At 38.1% G+C, this 26,255-nt stretch overlaps 3 protein-coding genes across 3 annotated transcripts; 1 reads left to right on the forward strand and 2 right to left on the reverse strand.

Moving 5' to 3' along the window:
• Positions 1 to 4,786: 4,786 nt before the first annotated feature.
• LOC138184364 (myosin heavy chain, clone 203-like) lies at positions 4,787 to 7,092 on the reverse strand. The gene is made up of 5 exons (XM_069122248.1): positions 6,730 to 7,092; positions 6,221 to 6,459; positions 5,555 to 5,719; positions 5,277 to 5,465; positions 4,787 to 4,919 (listed from the first exon to the last, which is right to left on the reverse strand). Exons 1-5 carry the CDS (start codon positions 7,090 to 7,092, stop codon positions 4,787 to 4,789), a joined length of 1,089 nt encoding a protein of 362 aa, XP_068978349.1.
• Positions 7,093 to 11,379: 4,287 nt separating this feature from the next.
• Positions 11,380 to 13,891, reverse strand: LOC138184365 (RRP12-like protein). The gene is made up of 10 exons (XM_069122250.1): positions 13,798 to 13,891; positions 13,399 to 13,451; positions 13,014 to 13,311; positions 12,776 to 12,933; positions 12,421 to 12,683; positions 12,184 to 12,347; positions 11,929 to 12,114; positions 11,714 to 11,824; positions 11,485 to 11,644; positions 11,380 to 11,413 (listed from the first exon to the last, which is right to left on the reverse strand). Exons 1-10 carry the CDS (start codon positions 13,889 to 13,891, stop codon positions 11,380 to 11,382), a joined length of 1,521 nt encoding a protein of 506 aa, XP_068978351.1.
• A 399-nt stretch (positions 13,892 to 14,290) lies between these two features.
• On the forward strand, positions 14,291 to 15,590 carry LOC138184366 (uncharacterized). Its single transcript, XM_069122251.1, has 2 exons — positions 14,291 to 14,311; positions 14,979 to 15,590. Exons 1-2 carry the CDS (start codon positions 14,291 to 14,293, stop codon positions 15,588 to 15,590), a joined length of 633 nt encoding a protein of 210 aa, XP_068978352.1.
• Positions 15,591 to 26,255: the final 10,665 nt, after the last annotated feature.

Below are 26,255 nucleotides of genomic sequence, written 5' to 3' on the forward strand. Positions count from 1 at the left end.
AATTAGCCTTCAAGGCAGAAAGACATCCAAGTTTCAAATTTCCAAGACCGTAAGCTTTTAAGTTTTATTTTCTCAAAATTGGAAATTTTCAAATTCTTAAGTTCGGAAATTTGTTAAGTTTCAAATCTATCTATCTAAGTTTGTTAAGTTTGTAGATCTATCAATAATAAAAATAACTTTATCTACAAATTAAAGGAGACTCGATCTTGGAAAGCAAATCGAGAATCAAGAATCTAAACGTCCGTTGCTCGGAATGATTATTCACGTTATGATCTTTATTGTAACTATCGATGATTAAGCGTGTAATTAGGACGGTCATAGTTTAGGCGATTTGCAGAGTAGCCAATCGAATACTGTTCTTCCTCGAGGCGACGCGAAAATTTTCAAATTTATTGTAAACCGTATATGACTTATGAGTCTAGATGAATCAACAGTCACGTTCTCGTTTGATGGAGATACATATGTTATTCGATCGTGAAGGAAACATTTGCCGGATGGAATCATTAACAGGTAGTAAAGAATAGATCCTCCTTGCATGAGGCCATGACCATCGTGAATGAATTGTCCGTTTCAAGAAGCGTTTGATATAGTATGTATTATTGTATTATCATTAATTATATTAAATATATTGTAATTATTGCATATTGCATATAGTATATTGTGCGTGATGAAAGAATAGAATGTGAATAATGGTATGTACCGATTTATGTCCTTGAACGTGTTAGATTGATTAGACCGCTGATTTTTATACAAATTCATATTCTTGACTTCATCTACTATATTTTGGATTTCGTATAGTTGCTTTGCTTTTATGGCGGGGCAACTCAAAAACTTTCGCATTTGCTTTTATTGCATACAAAGTTTACAGAATTTTTTTACCAGCATGTTCTATCATGTAAAGCAGCATATTTATAATGCTTCACGTCAGAGGGCAAAATTATTTCATATATCGTTATCAATTTGGCCTTACAACTATACGATAACATACGATAGTACGGCTATGGCTCAGGAAAATGTCTTTATAAATTTCAAAACACTTCCTCTTTAAAGTTTATATTTCTTGGATTGTGGCATTATTAAAACAAAGCAGAGATACGAGGAATACAGGCGAAAGATACACAGCGTAAAATACAAAAAACTCTACTTTCTTAAAGAGCGTAAAAATAACGTAGACCCGTTGCTCGTTATGCTATATCTCGGTTTCACGCGTTGAGTGATCAAAAATCCTCTCGATCTCTTTTCTAACATCCAGACCATCAATCTTCCAAACAGTCCGATCGATCAAACGATCTACTAGTGACAAATGCTCCAAACTGGGAAATTTTTCCAAAGAAGAATTTCCTGGAAGAATCACGTTTTCTTTTCAACTTCGATCCGAAAACTACGTTTGCGATTTAAGAAACCTTTCTCACCAGAGATCCACGAATGAATAGAGTGAAATTAAGGAAGAAGGGTACGATCTTGCTTGCCGTGGTAATTGAACGCGTGTTTTGTCAGTTGCAAACGACACCGTGCTCTTGGCAAATTGCATTAAAAGAACAAGTTCGACCCACAACGACATGGTACCCTCGTTTCCAGTAATTGAACACGGACAAGAAGCGATGGTGTCATTGGTGACGTTGGTGGTGAGCTGAGACTGGATGGCGTATTGATTCCGTGACGTCACGAAAACACGTCCCACGCAATAAGCGTGCCGCCGAATTCATGAGATTCCTCCTCGTTCCTAGCTAGCTTCCGGTTATCCAACCTTATCCAGGAATTTACGTTACTCGTAATTAAGGAATGGCTTTTTCGAACATTTTCGATCAATATTTGGTGGACGGGTCAGTTATTTTTTCGTGTCTCTTGTTTTTGAGATGTGGATTTTCGAAAGTTTATATCATCTCCTAGAGTTAAGATACCAAGATGGCTATGCTAATATTCAGAATACTTTGAAGATCGTTGTGATAGAAATACAACGATACAAGTTGATAGAATAATTAAAAAATTTATAGTGTTACAAAAATTCCCCTTAGCGAAGAACATTAAATTTTTTAAATAACTTTTAATTTGGATCTGTGATCTTAAAATATTTCGTAGGTCACGAGTTTCAAGTTAGAACTTGATACTAGTGCTGACTGTTTAATAATGCATAAATAACAATAAATTAATAATAAATGAAAGAATCTTTCTTTTTCTAAGCAAGCGGGCAACATTTTTACTTAGCAACGCAAACGAACAAGCTAAAAACAAGTTTCACATAATCACATCGAGGACAGTGATAAAATGCATCTTGCGTCGATCTTTCAATCATGTGCTGTAATGATCCGATGTAATGTTATCGTTTATTACACCTTGAGATACAAATCCTTCTTAATGCCAGAGGATTCTGTTGAACGAGGCCCGTTCCTTATGTTGCTACCAATTCGTACAATTAACATACCATAAATGCCAATTACATTGTTGCATCGTTAAGCCCACGTCTGCGGTGCGGAATTTCCAAATTCGGAAGTAAACTTGAAAAATTAATCGATCGATATTTCACGACGAAAGTTGCGTCACGCGGTATAGTTAATTCACGGTTTTACCAAGGAGATGTCACGTAAAATGGGTACTTGGAATGTAGTAAGGAGTTTGAGTCGTAACCCAACTACTAGTTTTCCTTTATAAACCTTTATTATAAATCTTAACACTTACAGAGATGACACTGAACCGGAGAAAATAGGTAGTATGAGTACAGCCATTAGAACAAGAACAAGAACAAAAACTAGAACTAGGACTGCCCGAGATGGGTGAAGTCTCGGTTTATATATATTTTGGTTTTAGGATGTTGAGGGGCTAGGTGTGGGTTGTGATGTGGAGAAGTGTTCGAAGGTCGGGGGTCGAACCCTTTATCTGTGATGTGGACTAAGCTACGTGTAAGCCTTGGTGTAGGCTATGATGATAAGGTGGTGATGTGCCTAAGACTCGAGGTCGATATCCTATGGTTGGGATGAGATCGGTGTTACACACCCCCCTCTTTAGATTGATTTTGGTCCTCCAAAATCTTAGTGTTTCTTCAGTATGGAGCGATGGAATTGGACTCTGACTGGCTCAACTTGTACTTGTTCTTCGTCGTGGTATATTATGCTTTTGCTATTTCAACCTGTGAAGGTTGGCTGGTTAAATTTCGACCACGATTAATAGGGATAATTTGCGAAGTTTGACTAAATGCTGCAGTATCATGTGTTGAATCTTTTGTAGACTTTCCAGCAGCCTGTGATGTAGAATGAGTTAATGGTCTTTGAGTAATGATTTTATACTATCTTGTTGTTTCTTTATAGTTTGATTGTTATCCAGTTGTTCCTTTGATACTTGTATTTCTTTGTTTTGTTTAGCAACTTCTACAGCCTTTTCAGCATCTACAACTGGTTCTTTTTCCATACATGTAATTTTTTCTTCAACCAGTACAACTGTGCTTTCCTCTATAGTTCGTGTTTTGTGTCATTTAGTAAACTTTTCAATTCAATTTCCACAGTATCTGGAGCTTTAGATATCGACTGACTATCATCTTCTGCATTTTCAACACCCCAGTCACCAAAGATATCCTGAATTACAATTCTTTTGTTAGTTATGCGTACTTTATCTGCTTCACTTATAGATTTATTCCTTCCTTCTGTATTAGCAACATGTATAAGTACGACAATTTTATTATGAATAATTTTCTTTTCTACATTAATTTTATGTGAACTATCAAAAGATCAATCTTGCCATTTCCATTTATTGTTTCTTGTTATTCTTTTATTTAATATCAATGTCATCTGCAGTTTCTAGATCACTAATTACTCCTGAGGTAATAGGAGTTATAGAATCGTTTCTCGTCTTTGTATGATTTAATACGTCATAATTGTCATTCTGGCTACAATTTTCAGAAACTTCTTGAGCCACAATTTCTGTTGAGATTACTTCTATAATTGATTCATCACTTTCTTATGCATGATCTATCAAATTAAATTCTTCATTGGAATTTACAGCAGCATCCTTTTCATGTACAGTTAAAACAATATTTTCTTCTGTACTTTCATTCATATCATTAATAGTTTCTACAGTCAGTACCATTATTTCTAAACTACTATCAACTAGTTTAGACAAATCTGTGTCTGTATCCGTGACATGCAATGTTTGGTCTTTATCATTAAAAGTCTCACCAAGTGTTTTAATTAATGCTTGACACTAAGCGTTAGTATCACTAACTGTATCTATATTTAACACTGTACAAACGTTGTGTTTCTCAATGTTTTGTTCACCCTCATTTGTATTAAATATTTCAACATTGTTTGTACTTTCTTTATCTAAAAATGTGTCACCTGCATATCTTGAATGATCTCCAATCTCGGTTGTATTCTCTGCTTGCTCTTCTTCAAATTTCTCATCTTTTTTTACATTGTTCATCAATTTGTGGGTCCTTATTTATTATTTCTTGTTCTACTTCATTAATCGCAGCGTTCTTTATGCTCTCTGTGTTACTACTTTCCTTACTTTTAAAATTTTTTATTTAAATCTGTTACATCACATTTATTTACTACTAAAACATCTTGAATTATATTATCTGTACCTTCCTGTGACTTATTTTCTTGATTTTCTGGAATATCCTTCACATTCTTTATAATATCAGTCGTTGATTCTGATATTAGTGAAGAAGATACATCTACTTTTATCGATGATTCTACTTTATTAATGTCACTGTGCACTTCATCTAGTTGTTCCATAGTAAAACATCAAGATTGTTACAATTACATAAGAAGTCATGGATTGTCTATTTAAATATTTACTGCACTTTTCCACCAATGTAAGCCTTTATGGCAGTTTGACATTCTACAGAACGCCAATACTGTATCAGTTTATATTTTTCTTCATCATGAAGTTTTATTATATCATCTAATTCTTCCTGATGTTTTTCCCTTTTTTTTTTTTTTTTTTTGAATTTTCAAATAAGAGTGTATTTTCCATGTGAATCTTCTAATTCTTGGTTCGCCTCGCGTAAGCGATTATTAACATCTTTGGAAAGTTTTTGAACGTTTCTCAGTTCTTTTCTAAGAAAATTATTTTGTTCGTCCATATCTTTTACTTTACCTTGAATTTCTACCCTACGCAATATTTCAAATTCATTTTCATTGACAAGGATCATTTTTCTTCTTTTTCAAAATCCAGTTTCAATTTATTAGTTTCTTCTTCATATTTATATCCAAGATCATCCACTTTTTCCGAAACATTTTCAACAACTGTTTCATATTCACCCTTTAGTTCGTCTAGTTCACATCGTAGGGCACATTATTTGTCCTTGTGGTTCAAGAACTACATTTTGTCTCTTTTGCAACTTTAGCTCTAGCTTATCACGTTCCTCTATTAAATTACTAACACATGAATTAAGTTTGACCTTTTCTTGTTCCAGCAAGTCAACTTCATATTTGTGACTTATGTTATTTCTTCTAGTTTTATTGTTAGTTCTTCAATTTGTATTCCAAAAGATTGAACTCTTTTCAAACGCTCTTTTCAAGATTCAAGCGCTGCTATTCTTTTCTTTTATGTAACTCGCCGAGTTGCAATTCCAATTTTTACACTTCCTCCTTCATGTCCTCGTGTCGTCCTGTCTTTGTTGGAACATTCTACTTGAAGATCAGTGAGTTGATGCTCGGGATCGTAATTCAATTTTTGGTCGTTAGCAGTAATAAGCCCACGTGACTTCACTTTTGAACTTGATCTTGTTTTAAGTTTTGTGTTTCACTATATGATTTATTATTATTAACTACCTCAATATTATTTTCAGTAGATTTTCTTTTTGGCGTGATTTTTTACTTATTTAAATAATTTAACATATGTAAATATGTATCGTACGTCAGATATACCATTTTTAATAATTCGTCGCGTTTACTACGAATCGAGTTACCTCTAATATCCTGAATGAGTCGCATGATTGATCAATAAGCTATGAGTAATTATACAAATTCAGTTTCTTTTTTTCTCATCTATCTATCTGAATATTATAACAAATACTTTACATCGAATATTTTATAAAAACTGTAAGTTTTTCATAAAGGCTTCAAAATCCACAGTCTATTGATCAATTCCTCTATCCTTTCTCTTTCTCCTCACTAAAATAGATAAATTCTTAATGCAGTTTGTGAAATTTTTTTTTTTTTTTTTCATAAAGTAAATCACATTTATCATCTGATATATTTTTTGAAGTAATTTCTGTCTGTACACTTTCTTCTTTTCCCCTACTTCTTTTTCTCCTTCTAATGAATTCTTTTTATTCTGTAGAATAGTTTTTGTATCTTCAATTTTGTTAAGTGCAATTCTTATTTTTGATAACTTACTTTCATTAGATAATTCTCGTGAGTCTTCTACTACATCTTCCATATCATTTTGAGTGTGGCTCCTACCTTTAGTAAATTTAATATTTTGAACAGTATCCATTAATTTCAATAGCTCTTTCGGTATCTAGTAAATCGCCCTTATTATCTAATATACTTTTTGAATTGACTTCTGTCTCTACAGTTTCTTCTTTTGTATTTTCTTCGACTTTTCTTAGTTCTTCTAATCCATTCTTTTCATTTTGTAAGATTTTTCTCGTATCTTCATTTTTTTAAACTTCAACTTTACCCAATACTTCAATTTTAAAACTTTTTTTACTTTACTTTAGCTATTGGCATCAAACATTAAGTCTGTTTTAATGAAAACATAATCCTGTGAAGCGGTGTCAATTGATACTTTCTTTTCGTAAGAATTTTCTACATTAGACTGCAATTCTTTTGAAAATTCTTTCAAAACCATCTCTTCATTTTCTACAGTAACTTCTTTTTTCTCCAAGCTTTTGTTCAAATTATTAGAAACTAATCTACCCTGATAACTCCAACTAGTGGGTTCTTTAATAGTCTTCTGTATTCTTAACTTGATTTCGGCAATTGTTTTTCGTAGAAATTCGATTTCTTTATCCCTTTGCTTGCTCTCTTCATCTGTTCGTTGAATTGAAAGGTCTATGCGTCTGTGTATTTGCGTGAGTTCTTCTTGTACTTGGCTTGGCATTTCAGTACTTTGTTCGTCTCTACCAGTGCATGCTTTACCTTTCGACATTGTTTCTAATTCTTTGTCTGAGTCTTGTTCAAAGCTAAATCGTCTGTCTTTATATGTAAAAATTTTACCTTGATTTGTTAGCTTCCGTAGATGCTTCCAATTCCAAAGGCCTTCTGATTTCGTGGATTAAGAATTCGTCGTCGAGGATGACCGTAGTCCAAGTTAGTCCTTCCCGTAGGTATGGATGTCCTTGTTTTCTAGACGAAGCGATGTTTCACAATCCTGCGATTTAGCGTCTGTAGATGTTTTATGCTTTACCAGTGTTTCTTCCGGTTTCGTTGATAGTTACTTCGTTGTCGCGGATGACCGTAGTCCCAAGTAATTCTATCTTCCGTAGATGATGAATGTCTTGGTTTCCGAACAAACAATTTTCACTATCCTGGCAGAATCGCCAAAATGTCACGTAAAATGGGTACTTGGAATGTAGTAAGGAGTTTGAGTCGTAATCCAACTACTAGTTTTCCTTTATAAAGCTTTATTATAAATCTTAACACTTACAGAGATGACACTGAACCGGAGAAAATAGGTAGTATGAGTACAGCCATTAGAACAAGAACAAGAACAAAAACTAGAACTAGGACTGCCCGAGATGGGTGAAGTCTCGGTTTATATATATTTTGGTTTTAGGATGTTGAGGGGCTAGGTGTGGGTTGTGATGTGGAGAAGTGTTCGAAGGTCGGGGGTCGATGTCTGATCTATGATCTAGACTAAGGTGTGTCATAGCTTCTGTGTAGTCGGAGAAGTGTTCGAAGGTCAGGGGTCGAACCCTTTATCTGTGATGTGGACTAAGCTACGTGTAAGCCTTGGTGTAGGCTATGATGATAAGGTGGTGATGTGCCTAAGACTCGAGGTCGATATCCTATGGTTGAGATGAGATTGGTGTTACAGGGACATGGTGACAGGACTACAAAAAATGCACCTGGCCTGACCTGGAACGGAGTTTCTATTCCAGACGATCTTGCACCCCTTTAAGCGAGATTGTACCCCTTTGTCTAGTCTCTGAAGTCTTTAGAACAGATCCAACTGCTGGATCTTTTATGCCTCGACGAGTTTTCGCGTTCTAACTGGACACGTGCAACCTCGGGGTTCGTTTCCTTTTTTGTTTTTCTCATTGCTTCGTCGGAACTTGCGCGTTTTGAGGCGTTGCCTATAGTACTGGGCTTATTTGAAGACTTCTTTGAAGATTCGTCGTTTTAGACATAGATTTAATTTTTTTTAAATTGCCGAATCTTTTTATAGGAATTTTATAAGAATTGAAGTTGAAAGTTTTATATGGGAGTATTTAGATTCTCAAGTGCGCTATTGTATAATTGGTACATTCTATTATCATGATTGCATCGCCATTATTATTCTATTGATTTGCGCTTGTCAGAAATAATAATTTTTATCTTTTATTCTTTTTCAAGAATTAATACCTACTAATTTGTGTTTAGTTATTGTTACGTCGAGCGACACTCTACCTAGACCAGGCCACACACCGCGGGCAAGATGGTAACCAGATGTCCGCTCGTCCTCACTGCGTACCTTCAATAGTCTCAAGGACCCATCATAAATCTAAGGAATTTCCTAGTCGAGGTCCTTCAAACCGAACAGATATTCTTTCGCTGTATTGTTTCCTAAGGTTCATTGTCCACCATGGTTTGACACAGGAAAGTTAGTTTTTCTCACGTATGATGCTTCCCACCAGCAACTTTCTATGGAGGGCGGCTAAGGCCCTTCCTAGTCCACCAACCTTCTTATACCCAATCAGAAGCAATGTCTACTGCCCTCACTTTCCTAACCAAAATTGTCATCAACAAATCCGATGATCCCTTGCGTTAGACACACCCACGACTAGCTTTCCTCCGATACAACATCGTCACTTTACCTCACTTCTCCTACGACATTAGGAGAGTCAAATCAACTTCTACACGGCGAGAAAAGTCAACATGTCACTATCGGGCTTCTATACGTAAAACAATTACTTACTTAACTTGTACGTACGCATCAGTGTAACCATCTCTCTACAAAGTTGTTGGAATAAACATCAAGTTATACCTGTTAATTCAGTGTAACTACTCAATTAAACCACCTCTATTATCCTAACCGAAATAGGGGATCGATCATTTCGTAGCGTCGATTATCTAATCGTAACGGGAATTTACGACTCCCGTTGACGTGCTTCCTCGCGATCGCGTCTCCCCGCGAATGGTCCAAACAGTTATAACCAGTGTTCGTCGTTGCCGCACAGAGGCAAGATACGCTAGTGAACATTTTTACGGGCGTTTATGATTTTATGGAGGAAACATAACGTAAATTGAAAATTTCATATACTAGCACACATAAATAAATAATTATTGTGCATAAACATCATGAAATCTGTGTTTAACGTTTGTGTTAATAAATCTTAGGAGCTTTATATTTTTATTTAGAATTGAATTATCTCTTCCGAAAAAATCTCAAATTTAGAAAAATTTAGAAAAAATTGGGTAACTGAATATTTTTATCGCTTTCCTTACGAAATTACGATACTCCGATTCTACACACGCATATCACACACAATACTCAATCGAATATAACAAAATACAGCTACTCCATACATTGCAAAATTCTGTATTGGTTAACTTGACTCCGAGTACGATGGTATTACAAATGTTCTTCATGTCCTTACACTACTAAAAGACATTTTCCATCATTTACCAAAGATTCATGTGAAGGTATTTGTCAACATTTGTTAAGGAAATACATATATTTATATTATACAATTACGAACTTTTATTTTCCAGACTATTAGTGAATCTTTATTGAAGCTTATGACTATGAAAAATGTGTTAGTAACTTCATGTTGTCTACAAACCTTTCATGGTTTGTTCGTTTCTCGACCATCAGAAGCTATTCTACCAGTACAAAGAAATGGGCAAATCATTACTGCCTTATATGATTATCAACCTCCAGTAACTGATACACAGAGATAGAAATCATCTTAAATAAATAAATAAGTATATAGTATGTTCAAAGTTAACTATATTTCACTATATATAATTCCTGCAAAAGTCATATTTTTGTCATAATTACAGAAATTTTCGGTCTGTTTATCTCCCAAGCTAAATTCAACAATTTGTTGTGTCAACTACGTTATTTATGTTTGTTGGAAAAAGAATACTTGAAATATTATGAAACTATAGTTACGCAAGACCTGAACTATATGGCAGTATAATGTATTATAATTAATTACTACGAAAGCTTTGGACACTGTTCTCAATTACCGCTGCTTTGGTAAACACGCGATTTCATTAACGGTAAGCATGAGAGGGTTAGCAAGAGTAATTGAAGAAATAAGATTATGCAACTTGCAAATAGCTTATCGTGCCTTTGCATCGTATAAGGACTGAACGATCATCGATCGTATTTCCCTCATTGCACCAGAAGATCCTTACTTATTTGTGCAGTCTTAATCTCTCGAATTATTATCTAGCTGTTTTGAGAATGTATCGACAGACATCCTTTAAATGAATACTGGTTTCGTCGCTATCATTTCCTAATTTTTTTATATTTCGTTATAAAATATCTTATGTATATTAAATGAATTATATAAATGTGTAATTTTAGGACATTTGATGATGGGACTGTAGGAAGGTCGCCTACCCTACGATTTCTATGATTTTTTGCATATGTTGTAGAAATGTATGGGTATTTTCTACAACTTTCTTCTCCTTTGTGTACCGTAATGGGTGGACTCGCTCAGCTGGCGAGATATTCGCGAAAAACGGCCGGTACCACTGCAGTGTATTTTTGCCCATAGTTGTGCGTCCGTGGCAGCGTATGCGTCAGTATTGGTTGCCGGCTGCTTATCTTCAGTTTATAAACGAGGATTGGGCGAGCTTAAACGCCCCGTGTACAACGTGCATATGCATATGCATATGCGGGGCTGCGTCTGAGCTGCGAGAATGCAATTTGTTGCAACTATACAACTTATATTACTATTGCTTTGTTCAGTTTTGGGTCAGATTTTTCAATTCTGCCGCCACGAGGCGGCCGTAAACGTCCGCGTGAAATAACAACAAATTAATTATAAAAATTACGGACGAACGAATAAGTAATGTTATTTTATGAAATAAAATTATAGTTGTTATTTCGTGCAAGCGTTGCCAGGGTTACCTTGCTACGGTTGCATTGAAAAATCTGACCCAAACCTAAACCCAATACATTGATGATACTCGCTCTTAATCGAGTTATAACAGATACTTTTCGCAGTCTCGTATATGCAGTTGCGCCCGGGCTTCTTCGAGTTTTCTCATAGTTATAAAGTTATAAATATTTACTCGCATTTTTCTTCTTTTTTCTAAAGATAAAAATGAATCAATTCAATGCGTATCTTCAATTTAAATCAAAATTCATGTTATCATTATTTACCTTTTGTTTAATGCTGCTCTCGACAGAGGTACATAAGCATATGGATCTGGTTTTCCTTTCCTTTTAACATCACCTCCAGCCTTTGATGCTTTATATTCCGCTCCTGGTATATATTCTGTTCTTGATTTTTTCAATGGTCGATGTATTCCAGACCCTCCTGCTATGGATACCAAAATTGTTATTAAACAACAGACCAAAATTTACTATAGATTATACATTACTATTATACCTTGATACTTCAATGTGGATCCACTCCTTACGCTAATGTTATCATAACTATCGCTATATTTACGTTTTTTATCCATTGCTTGCGACATGGCTACAGACTGAACATCATCTTCTGATCATGTAACATAAAAATTCATTGGCTTCGTTCACTTGTTTCTTTGAATTACTTTACATTTTGCTACAATTCCTAACCCCAAATCTAACCCTAATTCTTACCATAATCGTCTTCTGAATCACTGTGCAACAAAATTGCAGATTTCTTCTTTCTCTTGGGTTCTGGTTCATTATCTTTCTCATTATCTACTGTGATAATAAGACGGCCATCAGACGTAGTCTTAAATTCACGATCTTTCCGTTTTATAGCCGCTATTTTTGAATTTATAGCGACTGTAGGTTGCGTAGCTAAAAAATTATTTTGTGAATTTAATTCCAACTTCGACTAATCGAATTTTGAAAAATATCTAGACTTACTTGATATATTTCGAGCAGCCGCAAGATCAACGAGATCAACGATCTCTTCATTCTCATGAATCCAGGCTTCCTTTCGCGATGTTCTTTTCTTCCTTTTCCTTGACTCTTCATTGTCCATATCTTCAACGAACTCAGCATCGCTATCCGCCAATATTTCTTCCATACTGAATTTTAATAAAGATTATAGAGTTGTTTCGGTTTAAAAAAAATTTCGTTTAAAGTAAAATACAAAGTTACCTTTTAGGTTTTCTCTTTGCGTTGAATTCAGTATCCTCGTCATTGTCTTGTTTTTTCAATTTCCTCAATTCTCCTTTCTTTTTCTTCGCCTCTTCTACCTTATTCATATTTCTTAATCTCTTATGTAACATCGCATTAGAAACTGGAATCATGCCAGAAATTGTTTCCATTCCGTATTTTCTTATTAACTTTACGAGAATATCTCGTACTTTTTGTCTGAAATGCCTATGGCAGTCATCGTTCATTGCACATAAAGCGTCTATCTGCAAATTCATTAATTCGTTTTTTTATTGAGCTATATGGGATTTCGTTACTAACCTTTTATTGTTATTAATTGAACGCCTTAGTTACTAACCAACAATTTTAAATTCAAAGCAGGAATATGAGATGGCATCACAGTAATATAGACTTTGATATATGCCAATGCAGCTTCTGCAATTTCTCTTGTCGGACTTGTAACAAAAATACAAGCTTGTCCCAAGATTTCTTTAACTGTCTCTATACCTAAAGATCCTGTTGTAATATTTTTAATATGCTATTATTTATTTTCATACGAAATATTTATTTTAACTTTAGTTTGAAATAAACTGTACCGTTGTAATGATAAGTGATAGAAGAAAGTGCCAGCAAGGATGCGGTACAATACTTTTGTACATTTTCTATCGCACCACTCAAACCAACCATGAGCATATTAATATAATCTTTAAGATGTGTAGGATTTCCTAAAAATTTCTCGGCAATAGTGTTTAAAAGTTGATATGCAGAAGTTCGACATTTCGTATTTAAATCTTTTAAATAGATTACTGCTTCGGGCACAATGGCTTCTAAGAACTTAGTTTTCTCAAGTTGTGGATGAATTTTGATCAGATGAATTAAGCATCTTAATCGTGCCTAATTAAAAAAATGAGTAAGACTTATTTGTTAAAATTTTCATAAGAAATTGATATCATAGAGCAATGTTTGTAAGTTAGCACTTACTCCTCTGCTTGGTTTTGCGACTTCAGTAGCCGAGGATATTAATAATGTTACATCTTGACATCGTCATCTTGACTGCGTCGGACAATTTACGACCGATATCCGGCATATAAAAGGGATAGACAACAATGTAGCCGATACTCTATCCCGGATCGAAGCGATCGGGAAATCAGTTGATCATCAAACGCTAGCCGCAGCGCAATTCCCGATCAGGATGTCGGAATATATTTTGATCTCTCGACCGAAGACCATTCGTACCGGAACCGCTACGACGCATCGTATTTCAGTCGCTGTATGGACTTTCCTATCCGGGGATGCGCGTCACGCAAAAACTGGTGACGACGCGTTTTGTCTAGCCGTCCGTAAACAAAGATTGTCGAATGTGGACGCGGCAATGCATACCGTGCCAGCACAATAAAGTCACCAGGCACGTATCCTCACCAGTTGGAACGTTCAAATCGTTAGCAGGCCGGTTCGAACATACATTCTTAGACATTATCGTGATGCAATACTCGCAAGGCTATGGATATTGTCTAACGTGCATCGAACGTTTTTCGCGTTGGCCTAAAGCAGTTCCCATTGCCGATATGGAAGCGCCAACCATTGCCTCGGCCCTCCTTTCGACCTGAATTTCTCGTTTCGGCATCCCCTTGAAAATAACGACCGATCGCCAATTAGAATCGCGTCTATTTTAAGAGTTATGCCGGTTGCTCGGCGTCACTCGCGCACGTCGGCCTATCATCCCGCGTCTAATGGGATGGTAGAGCGCTTACATAGACAACTTAACACTAAACCTACCGACGCGGTCTTTTAGACCGCTTCCAAAACTTCTACTCAAATTTAACCATATTAAACGTTATCAAATCGCTTCATATTTCGTGACTTTTCCTAAAACATGCATACAATATATTTTTCGGTATTTATTTCTAGTTTTCCTTTTTCTTTTCCAAGAAAAATTTGTACTTTGCCTTGCCTACAGTGGGCGGTCAATTTGACCGCTCGATGGAATATTCTATTTATTCTCAAAATAAATACAATCAGTGCAAAGAAAAGGCTATATCAAGGTCAGGTGACAAATAAAATTAGTAATAACAAATGATAACAACTGTTACACACGTAACCTTGTCATAAACCATAATTTATCCCTGAATCAAGAGGGCCACTCAGTCCCATATAATGACCCCAAGAAACCGCCATAAAATTTGGAATTTTTATGGTCAATTGTTACAAACATTTTAAAAGACGAAAAGTTTTTTAGGGTTATTGCTCATTCCGGTAAAACACGAAAAAAGTGGGTTTTCCCATGTTCAACGGTCAATTCCACCCTCGAACAACCATTGATGGAAAATGGCCAGTACCCATCAATATTTTCATATAAATATCGCCGTCAGAGACTATATTTTTACTTGGTATCTTTCTTTCGACCAGAATACGTGTCGGTTTCTTAGTGAATCAGTCGACATCTAAACTTGTTATCTCTATAACTCAGACAGAAAGTATCTCGGAGTGTTTTGTGTAAAGTGGTTATAAAAGAAATAGTAAAGCATATAAAATTTGACAGTAATTTTGTATTCCGTACATAGCGTTATTCTGTGATAAATATTTACCCTAAAAATGTCAAGACTTTGCAAAAAAAGTTATTAAAAAAAATAACGGGCATATCAGAAGACTGTTCAGTGTGCGATGAACAAGAAACTTCAGCAACTGAAAACAGCATGGAAATACATGAAAAGCTATTTACAACCGAATCAGAGTTAGACAGCAATAATGAAGAGGAGAATATTATCAATGAGCGTTCACGTTCAGGGCAAAAAAGAAAGAAATTATCATTGACAGCAGAGCGTAAGACTGATGTAAAGAAACAACGTATCGAAGTTTGGCTCGATGGAACAGTTTGGAAAGAACTAAATGCAAGTTCCAAACCTGGCAGGACACCAGTTCATAATATTTTTAGGAGTGTGTCAGGTCCGACAGGATATGCTAACCGGCATATAGTGAAAGGACAAGTAAAGACAGCATTTTATCTTATCATTGATCACCATATAAGGGATCATATAATAAAATGTACGAAAGAAGAAGCATTTAGAGTATTGGGGACTAAGTGGGAGCTAGATACAACAAAACTGGATGCATTTATTGCTCTGCTATACGCCCGCGGTGCATATCAGGGAAAGAACTTAGATGTCTCATATTAGTGGAATAAAATTGGGGACCTGCATTTTTTTTCAAAAACAATGAGCAGAAATGATTTTACTGAAATTATGAAGTTTATACGATTTGATAAGGGGAGCGAAAGAAGCCAGCGTTTATGAACCAATAAATTTGCAATGGTATCTACAGTGTGAGACCGATTTATAGAGAATTCACAAAAGTGTTATAAACCTGGTGCAAACCAGACAAATTCGGCATAAAATTATGGTTGGCGTGTGATGTCAATAGCAAGTATATAATAAATGGATTTCCCTATTTGAGAAAGGATGAGAAGAGAGAAAATTCAATTCCACTTGGAGAATTCGTTGCTCTGAAGCTGATGGAACCATTCACAGGATGTGGAAGGAACCTAACAACAGATAATTTTTTTACGAGTGCATCACTGGCCACAAAGTTACTCGCAAAAAAATCTACAATCGTTAGAATAATCCGTGAAAATAAACGGGAATTGCCAAAGATAGACAAAGATCGAAAGGACAAAATGATTCTGTTTTCAAACAAATTTTATATTTCGAATCAAATTTCTTTTACGGTATATAAACGCAAACCAACAAAAAAAGTGTTTGTGATAAGTTCCATGCATAAAGCGATAGAAATTGAAAAAAGCAATAAACGTATACCGGAAACGATTAGATTTTATAATGATACAAAATTTGGAATAGATGTAGTGGATCAGATGTCAAGGAAATACAGCGTGAAGTCAAAATCTTGTAGGTGGCCCCTCCAGGTATTTTTCAACATTTTGGACCTAGCTGGAATAAATGCCTGGATTTTCTATAAAGAAACAACAGATAAAAATATTTCAAGACAGGAATTTTAATTCCAATTAGCTACGGAGCTCGCTGTTGAGTATACAGAATCGTGGGAAGAAAATCATGCTATAAAACTATCACCAAGTTCAGATACATTATCACGAAAAACTTGTCAAGTAAGAAATTGTAAAAGGATAGAAAACTACGAAAATCTGTACAACATGCGGGAAATATGTATGCGCCAAATGTACATTTGATAATAAGATAATTTGTAAAAAATACAGCGGAATTGAATAAGATATCTCTATATAAATTAAAGTGTAATTTTATTTAAGCCTATAATTGAAATTAAATAAAAGTAAATTTGGATGATATTTCCTGACAAATCATCATTTTATATGCATTCGGTTATAAATTAACCATTATTTAAGTTAAATTACAAAAACTATTACTTTTTAAATCAGCGGTCATTTTGACCGCGCCCGGTAGGAATAGGTAACACGAAATGTCGGTAGGTTTAGTGTTAAATCTATCGATTGTAACTAGGATTATCTTCTAGTTATTATTTCTTATAACTAACGCATCTACATATGGATGGCGAACACGAACTCACGTTGTTATTTTCAACAGGAAATTTATCTGTTGAAGATATCGTTTCCATTGCTCGGTCAATGAGACCGAGGTCTATGACAAAGTATTTTAGTGGTACTGTTAAAGTCGCCCTTGGTTTAGTAAGATTCTATTTTCTGTACGACACGCCATGTCTTTCATTCTTCTGCTCTCGATTCTTGTATCGCACTAGAAACTAATACCGGCACATTATGTAAAGTTTGTTTCAATCAATGATAACGTTTCGTCGTCGAGATCTCGCCGCATCTTGCGCAACTGTTGATCACGTCTAACTCATAAAAGTGAATTCCGCGAGATTATCCATAATTTGAAAACACGGTCCTGTGATGCTCACGTGGAATTTTCGCCCTTTAGTTCTTCAAAGATATATTTTATGACAAATTTATTTTAGATTCATGGAAAAAATTCTGAACGGCTGAATGGTAGTGATGATAATTTGTCCTTCCTGCGGACTCTCCTTAGCAGGTGACTCCGGAGAAATATGTATCGCTACAAAGGGAAACCGTTTACATTTAATATGTACATTTAATATTTCTGCGGATATGTTTATTTTACAGGGCTCGCGATTGTCTTCTTCTTCCTCGGGTTGTGAATCTTCGGAGATTCAGATCAGATTCTCAGTAATCGGGAATAATGCTTCTCAACTGCGTTCAAGTACTTTCCAGAATTTGTGGGATCTATATTCTTATAAGCTGAGGAGATGGACGAGATTGCAGGATTTGATCGCGTGATTTCTCTATTTCACTCAATGGGTTGGGATTTTCAAGTAAAGTAGCTTCTTCGGTTTCTCCTTCATCCAATGTTATTAGATCCTTTGTGAATGATTAGTATTTTATTTATTGTTCAGACTTAACGTGAGATGATTGTTGGTTAGTGTTGTGTGTGCTATTAGAGTGCTATTAGAGTGTGCACCAACGTACTTCGTTGTTGTGTTGGTTGCTTCCGGGTGAACTTTTCCTCCTTCTATGGGTAGACGTGGCGCTGTAATTGGTCCTTCATTCGAATTGCTCGGAGGTACGCTCTATGTAAACCTTCCTTGATTTCTTTCCATTCCTTAAACACGATAACCGGTTTATTTTGGATAAGTGCGCTTCAAATTCCTTATCTTTGCGAGCAACTAACGGAAGACCACTGAATTACGAGACAGTACGATTGCGTTCTTGTTTCGTTTTCCAGGTTTCAGTACGATATTGCATTTGTACTTTAGCAGCATTAGTTTTCATTTAACCAATCTTGAAATGGGATCTTTGATCGAATATAGTTAGACTAGGGGTCGATAATGGGCAATGAGTGCAAATTTACTAACACAAAAGGTCGGAGATATTGCGTAACATATATCATAGCCAGGCATTTCTTCTCAGTTGCTGAATTCTTACTTTCCGACTGGGTATAAATTGAGTGAACCATATGGAACTGGTAAATCGGGACCAATTTCATCTTGGCTCAATACTGCACTCAATATTTGTGTGATCTAAAGCGTCGATAATGATAAAAATTGGATGGTTGAGATCTGGATAATGTAGTATTACAGATTTTCAAACTGCTTCTATTGTTCATCTGTCCATTCCAAGCGGATTTCTTTTTTAAGCAGTTGAATCAATGATTTTGCGTTAATAAAATAGTCTATGATAACGACGATAATATGTGACTTGTCAATCCTAAGAATTGTTACATGTCCTTGGATTCTGAATTGTTGGATTCTGACTTTGGAGTAAGAAAATTTTCTATCGCATGGAGTTTCCTTGGACCTGGTTTGACATCGTCAATGACGCCGTAAATTCGCGATTTTTGAGATGAATCAACAATCTTTAAATTTTGACTTGCTATACAGCTGAAGAGTAGATTACTATATCATTCAAACAATTTTGAATTTATATTTCACAGAATTAATACCAGATATATTAAACGTTGAAATTCATTTGCCAGATCAAACATTGAGAAATACTTTGCACCTCTCAGTTGGTCCAGAGTTTCGGTAATTTGAGATAGTGGATACTGGTCGCTTTGTTTTTTTCGTTCAGTGCAGGAAAATTAATTATAATGCGCCAATGTTCAGTGTAATAGGCGTCCGATATTTTCGATACAATCCATAAAGCGGAGTTATACGGTGAAGTGGACGGTCTAACTGTTTCTTGGAGTAACAGAGCTTCAAATTGATTCTGTATCTTCTCTTGATTCATCGGTGGGTAGCGGTACTGCCTAGTATATGTTGCAATTTCGGCTGTTACATAAATCGAGTGGCGAATTCTTCATTCGTTATACCTTACAACTTTCGCATGTAACAATTTCCTTTATTATTTGGAATAACAATGATGTTCCAAGTGGACAACTTTGGTAGGACAAGTATCTGTAGATACAGTAATATAATTTCTATTTGTCCCACCAAAATTGTATCTGTAGATACAGTAATACAATATCTGCCACAGTGCATTGCCGAATATTAATGCCACTTACTATATGCATATTGTTGGGCTTTTATTGAAACGTTTCGTCAGTGCCTTTGCCTGGACAAACATTGAATCTCTGAAAAGTAACTAAGCAGGCACGCCTGCGCTCAGTGCAAAAGGTGGAAATCCCTGACTACGAAACTAATTATTTATTTATCAAAAGTAATATTATTAGGATGATGTTTAATATCGTATAGTATTAGCACCGGTATTAATGTCTATTACTATGTATTAATATTAATTTATAGCATAAGTACATACTGCTAGCATTTCCACTAGTATATTACATATGGTAGTAGTATGTATCTATATATGTACTACTGTGTATATTATACATATGAATATATATCTATATACATGTGCATAATACAAGACAGTAGTATATGTACACATATTATGAAAGAATAATAGATAACATTACCTTAAAGGTAAATATCTTATTTTTTTAGTATATACATGGAATATTTTTTTATATACATATATCAAATTTAATCATTTCAACTAAGAGTAACTAATTAGTTACCTAATACCATACTGTTATATCGGAATATATTAAAGATGTAATTTTGTCTGATTAATTATAATTTATTAATAATGGATTGAAAATACAGATATTAGTTAGACAGAAAAACGATGTTTGATTAACAGGAAAACTAAATGCAACGATCGTATTTACATCAAATAACTTGACAACTATTTGGTAACTCTCTCTCTCTTTCTCTCACTAGCAACTCTAACACTCGACAACACTCACAACTCAATTCTAACGACTCTATGCTTCGACGTCTCGATCAACTCTGATCCTAGCAACACACTCGCTTTTCGACTCGCATACTCTGACCTCTCGGTCATCGCTCCTTGAACCCGAAACCGTCCTTTTTGTTCTAACGCTGTTTATCGTTTCTCGCGTCACTGTTACTAGGCGCTCTTGGATGTAAACAAACCACAAAAAGACGACGTACACGGTGTTTTCTAATTTCAGCCGATCTCCAATCAAAGCTGTTACGTCGCCTAAAACATCTGTGCTGCATCTCTCGCGACCGGCCAGCCGACGGCCTGCGTAACGTCATTTCGACCCTCAATAAACCTGAGGACCAACCATAACTTTCTCTTGCATTGTGTACACATGTATCTGCATTCCATCCGTCGTCCTGAAAGCTTTCTTAAGGCTTGCGACATATTTGCGACGCACATCTGGTTTTTAGAGAGGTCCTTGGGTTTATTAGGCGCAATCAAAAATACGGAGAAAGCGGGTACGCGCCCATTAGGAAAAACCAAACATCTGTCTAACAGAACAGGCTGAGTTTTCCCATGTGCAAGGTCATTTATGAACCACGTCGGTAGGAGGATTCCGACTCACTCCTTCAGGTTTCAGCATGGGTCACAGCCAATCGACATCGCGGATCGTTGCCCTCACTTTTCCTGACGAACAGCGTGAATAACGAATCCGCGTTCTTCATGCAAAGGGCACACCCACACCGAGCTTTCTTCCGTGCTAGCCTAAGGGCGACAATTAGTAAGAAAAACAACGTCGACGTGTAGCATCTAACTCTCCCGTCCACTTACATACGAAATTCGACTGTATGAACCTTGCTCTATCATTCGTATCTATCTCATATTCGTGCGACAAGTTGTTATTGACGATTTGTATCTACTCAACAGTGTAGTTTAAGTGTTGGAAATATATATTTTATAATTCTGTGAATCACAGTGTTATATAAACTTAATCACCCCTATTATCTTAACGGAAATCAGGGGATCGATCAACTCGTGGTGTCGATTAATATAATCGTAACGGGAATTTACGACTCCCGTTGACGTCTCTCCTCGCGATTGCGTCTCCCCGCGATTGGCCGAATTTACATGGTCCTTCGAGCCGGATTTTGCGCCATTAAAAAGTGCATTGACCAGTGACTATACAGTGTCGCGTGAAATCCACATTCCAACGACTTAAGCAACTAACCAAAGGAGCTGCCCTCGGAAAGGAACTCCTTCATCGCTCAGCACATACGCGAGCCCACACCGCACTGTAACGAGTAGCTACCGATTCCTAGATCAACGTCCATTTGATTAAGGTAAGCACATTCCGACTATTAAATTCAAATATGGCTCAAGCTGAACCGAGCAGCACGTTGCGGCGTAGACGAAGTGCCTTAGTCAGCCGATTTGCAACCACGAAGCGTCAACTCGAGGAATATGAAGAGTCTGAACGGGTAGACAAAAACTATCTAACAGCTTGCCGTAATTCGTTCGACGAAAATTGGCGAAAAATCTGCGCGGTGCAAGAGGAATTAGAAGTGTTAGATGAGGGGGAAATAGCTCGTGCAGATTCTTTATTGCGAGAGCATCATAGGATTGACGTACAGATCATGGACCTCTTCGACCGACTACCATCAGTAACCCCTTCGCCAACAAAGACCCGCGATCCATGCGTGAAACCTGAGACGACACCAATCACTTTGCCAGAGGTCCGTTTACCTCAATTCGACGGTGCCCTCGAGAACTGGACCTATTTCTACGACACGTTCTCATCCACAGTGGATCGCAATGAGAACTTAACTAACGTCCAAAGGTTTCAACATCTACGCTCCTCTATAACTGGACGGGCCGCACGGAGCATACAATCCTTAGAACTCACAGAGGCCAACTATCCCATCGCGCTCAACACACTGAAGGAGAAATTTAATTGTGCCCTCCGGATCTGTATGCGTCATTGGGAATTAATGCACAGTTATCCCGAAATAAAAAGGGAAACTCCAGAAGCCATTGAAGATTTGCTGGAAAACGTCAGCGTAAATTTGAAAGCGCTCGAAAAATTAGGGAAGCCTGTAACATCAGATATAATGATTATCGAGTTGCTTGCATCGAAATTACCTTCGTCCAGCATGCGTAAATGGCAGCGCACGTTGCCAAACCAAGACGTGCCTTCCTATCAACATCTGATGGAATTTCTGAAAACACGGGCAAACGGTAATCAACTCCTTTCTAAATCAAAGGAAACTAAAGGATCAACCCACAAAACACATCGTCATCGACAAAACGTACCGCGTGGCCGAACCTTTGCCACAACCAGCAAGACATTAGTGTGCCCGACCTGCAGCGGACCCCACGTACTCAGACATTGTAAGGTCTTCAAAGCCAAATCGGCGGTAGAACGCTTTCAAATCGTAAAAGGGGCAGCGTTATGTATAAACTGCCTAGGCAGCGGACATTCGCTGACACAGTGCACAGCGGGTTCGTGTCATATCTGCGGGCAACGACACAACACCTACCTACACCGAGAGCAAACGCAGATCATTCCACGTTCGTCGAGTAGTCAGTCATCTAGCAATCGGTCGTCCAGCAATCGGTCGTCCAGCAGTCGGTCGTCTAGCGGTCGGTCATCGAGCGGTCGGTCATCGAGCGGTCGGTCATCGAGCGGTCGGTCATCGAGCGGTCAGTCGTCGAGCGGTCAGTCGTCGAGCAGTCGTTCATCGAGCGGTCGGTCGCCGGGCAGTTGTTCATCGCATAAACGATCTAAGAGACAATCCCCACCGGGATCATCGAAGTCACGTTCGTATCATAAGTCGAGACGGACAACCGAATCATCCCGGAAGCATACATATTCGGCTCCTAAAGACTCGAAAGTTCCTGAGTCAAGCTCCCCACGGACCAAGGGCACCGCCATACACACCTTATCCAAGTCCCAACCAGAGCTAAACTGACTAGCTCAACAAACTACAAAAGGGTGGACCGAATGGGAAAATACATCTCCAAACGGCATACTACATCACGATCTACTGGTCACAGCACAGATCGATGTGCTAGACAAAAGGATCTCACCAATCCGAGCCAGAGCATTGCTAGATACCGGATCTAGTATGAATTTCATGAGTGAGAAATTCGCAAAATCCCTCGGTATGAAACGAAGGAGATGTTCAGTCCCAATCGGCACCCTCGATGACTTGACGACAATTGCCAAGAGCCAGATCACGGCCACCATTGTTTCTATGGATGGCAAATATAAACGCATAGTAACGTTCTTAATAATCCCAATAATATCGGCAGTCGTTCCAGATCAACCAATCGATAGGTCCGTCATCCAGCTACCCAAAAATATAAGATTAGCCGACCCAGCATTTCATCGACCAGGCCCGATCGACATATTATTGAGTTCGGGACCAACCTTAGCATCCTTTTGTGTCGGACAGATCAAACTATCCCAATCCACCGATACGGAGCTGTGTTTGCAAAAGACTCGATTCGGTTGGGTTATCGGGGGGAGCCCGCCAGCTCGCTCGGGGATCCATTCCTTTCACGTCACCACCACCGACCTACAAGCGGATCTCGCACGTTTTTGGGAAATCGATGAGGGACCACCTACCACGCATTTCTCAGAGGCGGAATTACAATGTGAGGAGCATTTCCGCAACCATGTCCAACGCAACAAGGAAGGGCGATACGTCGTCGCCCTGCCATTCAACGAGAAGCTTCCCACGCTGGAGACGTCAAGGTCCGCTGCCATGAGTAGACTCGCCTCGCTCCATCGCCGATTCCAACGCGACAAGCAATTCGAAGCCGCGTATAGTGCGGTGATCCAAGAGTATCTAGACTTGGGTCACATGACGAAGATCACGCCTGACCTTCCCACAACCAACGGTTATTATTTGCCTCATCACGGCGTGATAAAGGAATCGAGTGATACTACGAAACTCCGAGTTGTTTTCGACGGATCAGCAATCAGCACTACCGGAGTATCCCTCAACGACATTCTACATACAGGACCTAAATTACAGGAAGATCTAATTGAAATTCTATTGAGATTCCGGTCGTATCAATATGTTCTAACGGGTGACATTGAGAAGATGTATCGACAAATCCTCGTACGCCCAGAAGATCGTAAATATCAACTGATTCTATGGCGTAATTCCAACGGGGAGGTCGATACCTATCAACTTAACACCGTAACGTTCGGACTATCAGCTGCCCCATACTTGGCCCTCTGATATCTCAAACAATTAGCAGATGACGAAGGACATCGATTCTTGCGAGCAGCAGCGGTTGTGCAGCGCGATTTTTATGTCGACGATGCCCTCACTGGAGCCGACACAAAAGAAGAATTACTATCGGTAAGACACGAACTCACAGACCTTCTCAGATCGGCCGGCTTACATATCCGGGAATGGGCATCCAATGACAAGGACATATTGCGAGGACTAACAGAAAGAGATACCAATAGAAGGCTACAATTGGGCGAGTCACAGACGTTGAAAACCTTAGGCATTTATTGGGATTCTCAGGAAGACGCAATCCTTTACTCAGTTGAACCCACAGCGACCATCACTCGAGTCACTAAACGATCAATGAGTTCGGTGATAGCCCGAATCTATGATCCACTTGGTTTGCTCGCGCCAGTGATTGTCAAAGCAAAAATATTGCTTGAACGCGTCTGGGCATTAAAAATTGATTGGGACGAATCCCTACCAGCAGAGTTGCATACTGAATGGGATCGATATCATATCCAACTACCCTTGCTTAATGATATTCGGTTCCCTCGTAAAACCATAATCAAGGCAGCTAATCATATAGAGCTGCACGGTTTCTGCGACGCCAGTGAAAGGGCATACGGAGCATGTGTCTATCTACGCAGCACCAATCCGGAGGGACACACACAAACTCAGATACTCACTGCTCGATCTAAGGTCGCGCCACTAAAATCGTTGACAATCCCACGACTCGAGTTAAGCGGAGCATTACTCCTCGCCTCACTTATGTCCTTGATAAAGAAGTCCCTCAATATAAAGGTTTCTCGCACTGTGTATTGGACGGATTCTACTATAGTGCTTCAGTGGATCAAGTCCTCGCCACACACGTTGAAAACCTTCGTGGCGAACCGCGTAGCCGAGATCCAGACGAAAACAAACATCGACGATTGGCGTCATGTGCCCACCAACGACAATCCAGCAGATCTCATCTCCCGCGGGCAGACTCCCAAGGAATTTCTGCGCCCGACCATCTGGAAAAACGGACCCGAATGGCTCAAACAACAAGAGGAAAACTGGCCGATCTGGATACCCACGACGCTGGGAGAACTCCCAGAACAAAAGAAGACGATATGTCTAACAACTAGTACCATCGACAACACACTCCTCCATAGATATTCATCCTGGACAAGACTAATAAGAGTCGTCTCTTGGTGTCTTCGATGGAGATATAAGCAGAACCGATCCTCCCATCTAACAACGGACGAATTAACCACCGCACATAATAAGTTGATCAAGATAATCCAATCCCGACACTTCGCGGCGGAGATTCGGACACTGCAGAAAGATCGAAGCAAGGATGTTGGAGGAAAACTACAGCCACTAAATCCATTCCTCGACGAAGAGGGGATACTACGCGTCGGAGGACGACTGACCAACTCTGCTATCCCATTCAGGCAAAAGCATCCAATTATTTTGCCGAAATCGACAATTACCGAGATCATTATAAACGAAGAACATCGAAACAACCACCACACAGGGACACAAGCTACATTATACGCCGTGAGACTACGCTATTGGCCGATCGACGGCCGTAGCCAAGTGTGGCGCACTATCAAAAGGTGCGTCCGTTGCTGCAGAGCTAATCCTCCACCAGTAGAGTACTTGATGGGGGATTTACCAGAGGCGCGTATTACCGAATCGCGCCCGTTTACGAACGTCGGAATCGACTACTGCGGTCCGCTCTATATCAAAGAGAGAAGGAATCGCAACCGCAGTGAAGTCAAGGTATACGTTGCCATATTCGTATGTCTAGCAACAAAAGCCGTCCACATCGAGTTAGTCAGCGATCTAACTAC

This window comes from Bombus flavifrons, chromosome 10, assembly GCF_040668555.2.
Source record: "Bombus flavifrons isolate JBK064 chromosome 10, iyBomFlav1_principal, whole genome shotgun sequence".
NCBI classification, from domain to species: Eukaryota; Metazoa; Arthropoda; class Insecta; order Hymenoptera; family Apidae; genus Bombus; species Bombus flavifrons.

Excerpts from the sequence above, each read along its gene's own strand:
- LOC138184364 (XM_069122248.1), bottom strand. The coding sequence starts at position 7,092 with ATGTCGAAAGGTAAAGCATGCACTGGTAGAGACGAACAAAGTACTGAA. Across the intron at positions 5,466-5,554 it reads AAAATTGGAATTGCAACTCG|AACTAACAATAAAACTAGAA; the intron begins GCGAGTTACATA and ends TACAAATTGAAG. Across the intron at positions 4,920-5,276 it reads CAAATAATGTGCCCTACGAT|GGAAAAACATCAGGAAGAAT; the intron begins GTGAACTAGACG and ends AAAAAAAAAAAG.
- LOC138184366 (XM_069122251.1), top strand. The coding sequence starts at position 14,291 with ATGCATACAATATATTTTTCG. Across the intron at positions 14,312-14,978 it reads TGCATACAATATATTTTTCG|CGTTATTCTGTGATAAATAT; the intron begins GTATTTATTTCT and ends TTCCGTACATAG.
- LOC138184365 (XM_069122250.1), bottom strand. The coding sequence starts at position 13,891 with ATGTCTAAGAATGTATGTTCGAACCGGCCTGCTAACGATTTGAACGTT. Across the intron at positions 13,452-13,797 it reads GACTTTATTGTGCTGGCACG|ATGTAACATTATTAATATCC; the intron begins GTATGCATTGCC and ends GACGATGTCAAG. Across the intron at positions 12,348-12,420 it reads GCAAAGAGAAAACCTAAAAG|TATGGAAGAAATATTGGCGG; the intron begins GTAACTTTGTAT and ends ATTAAAATTCAG.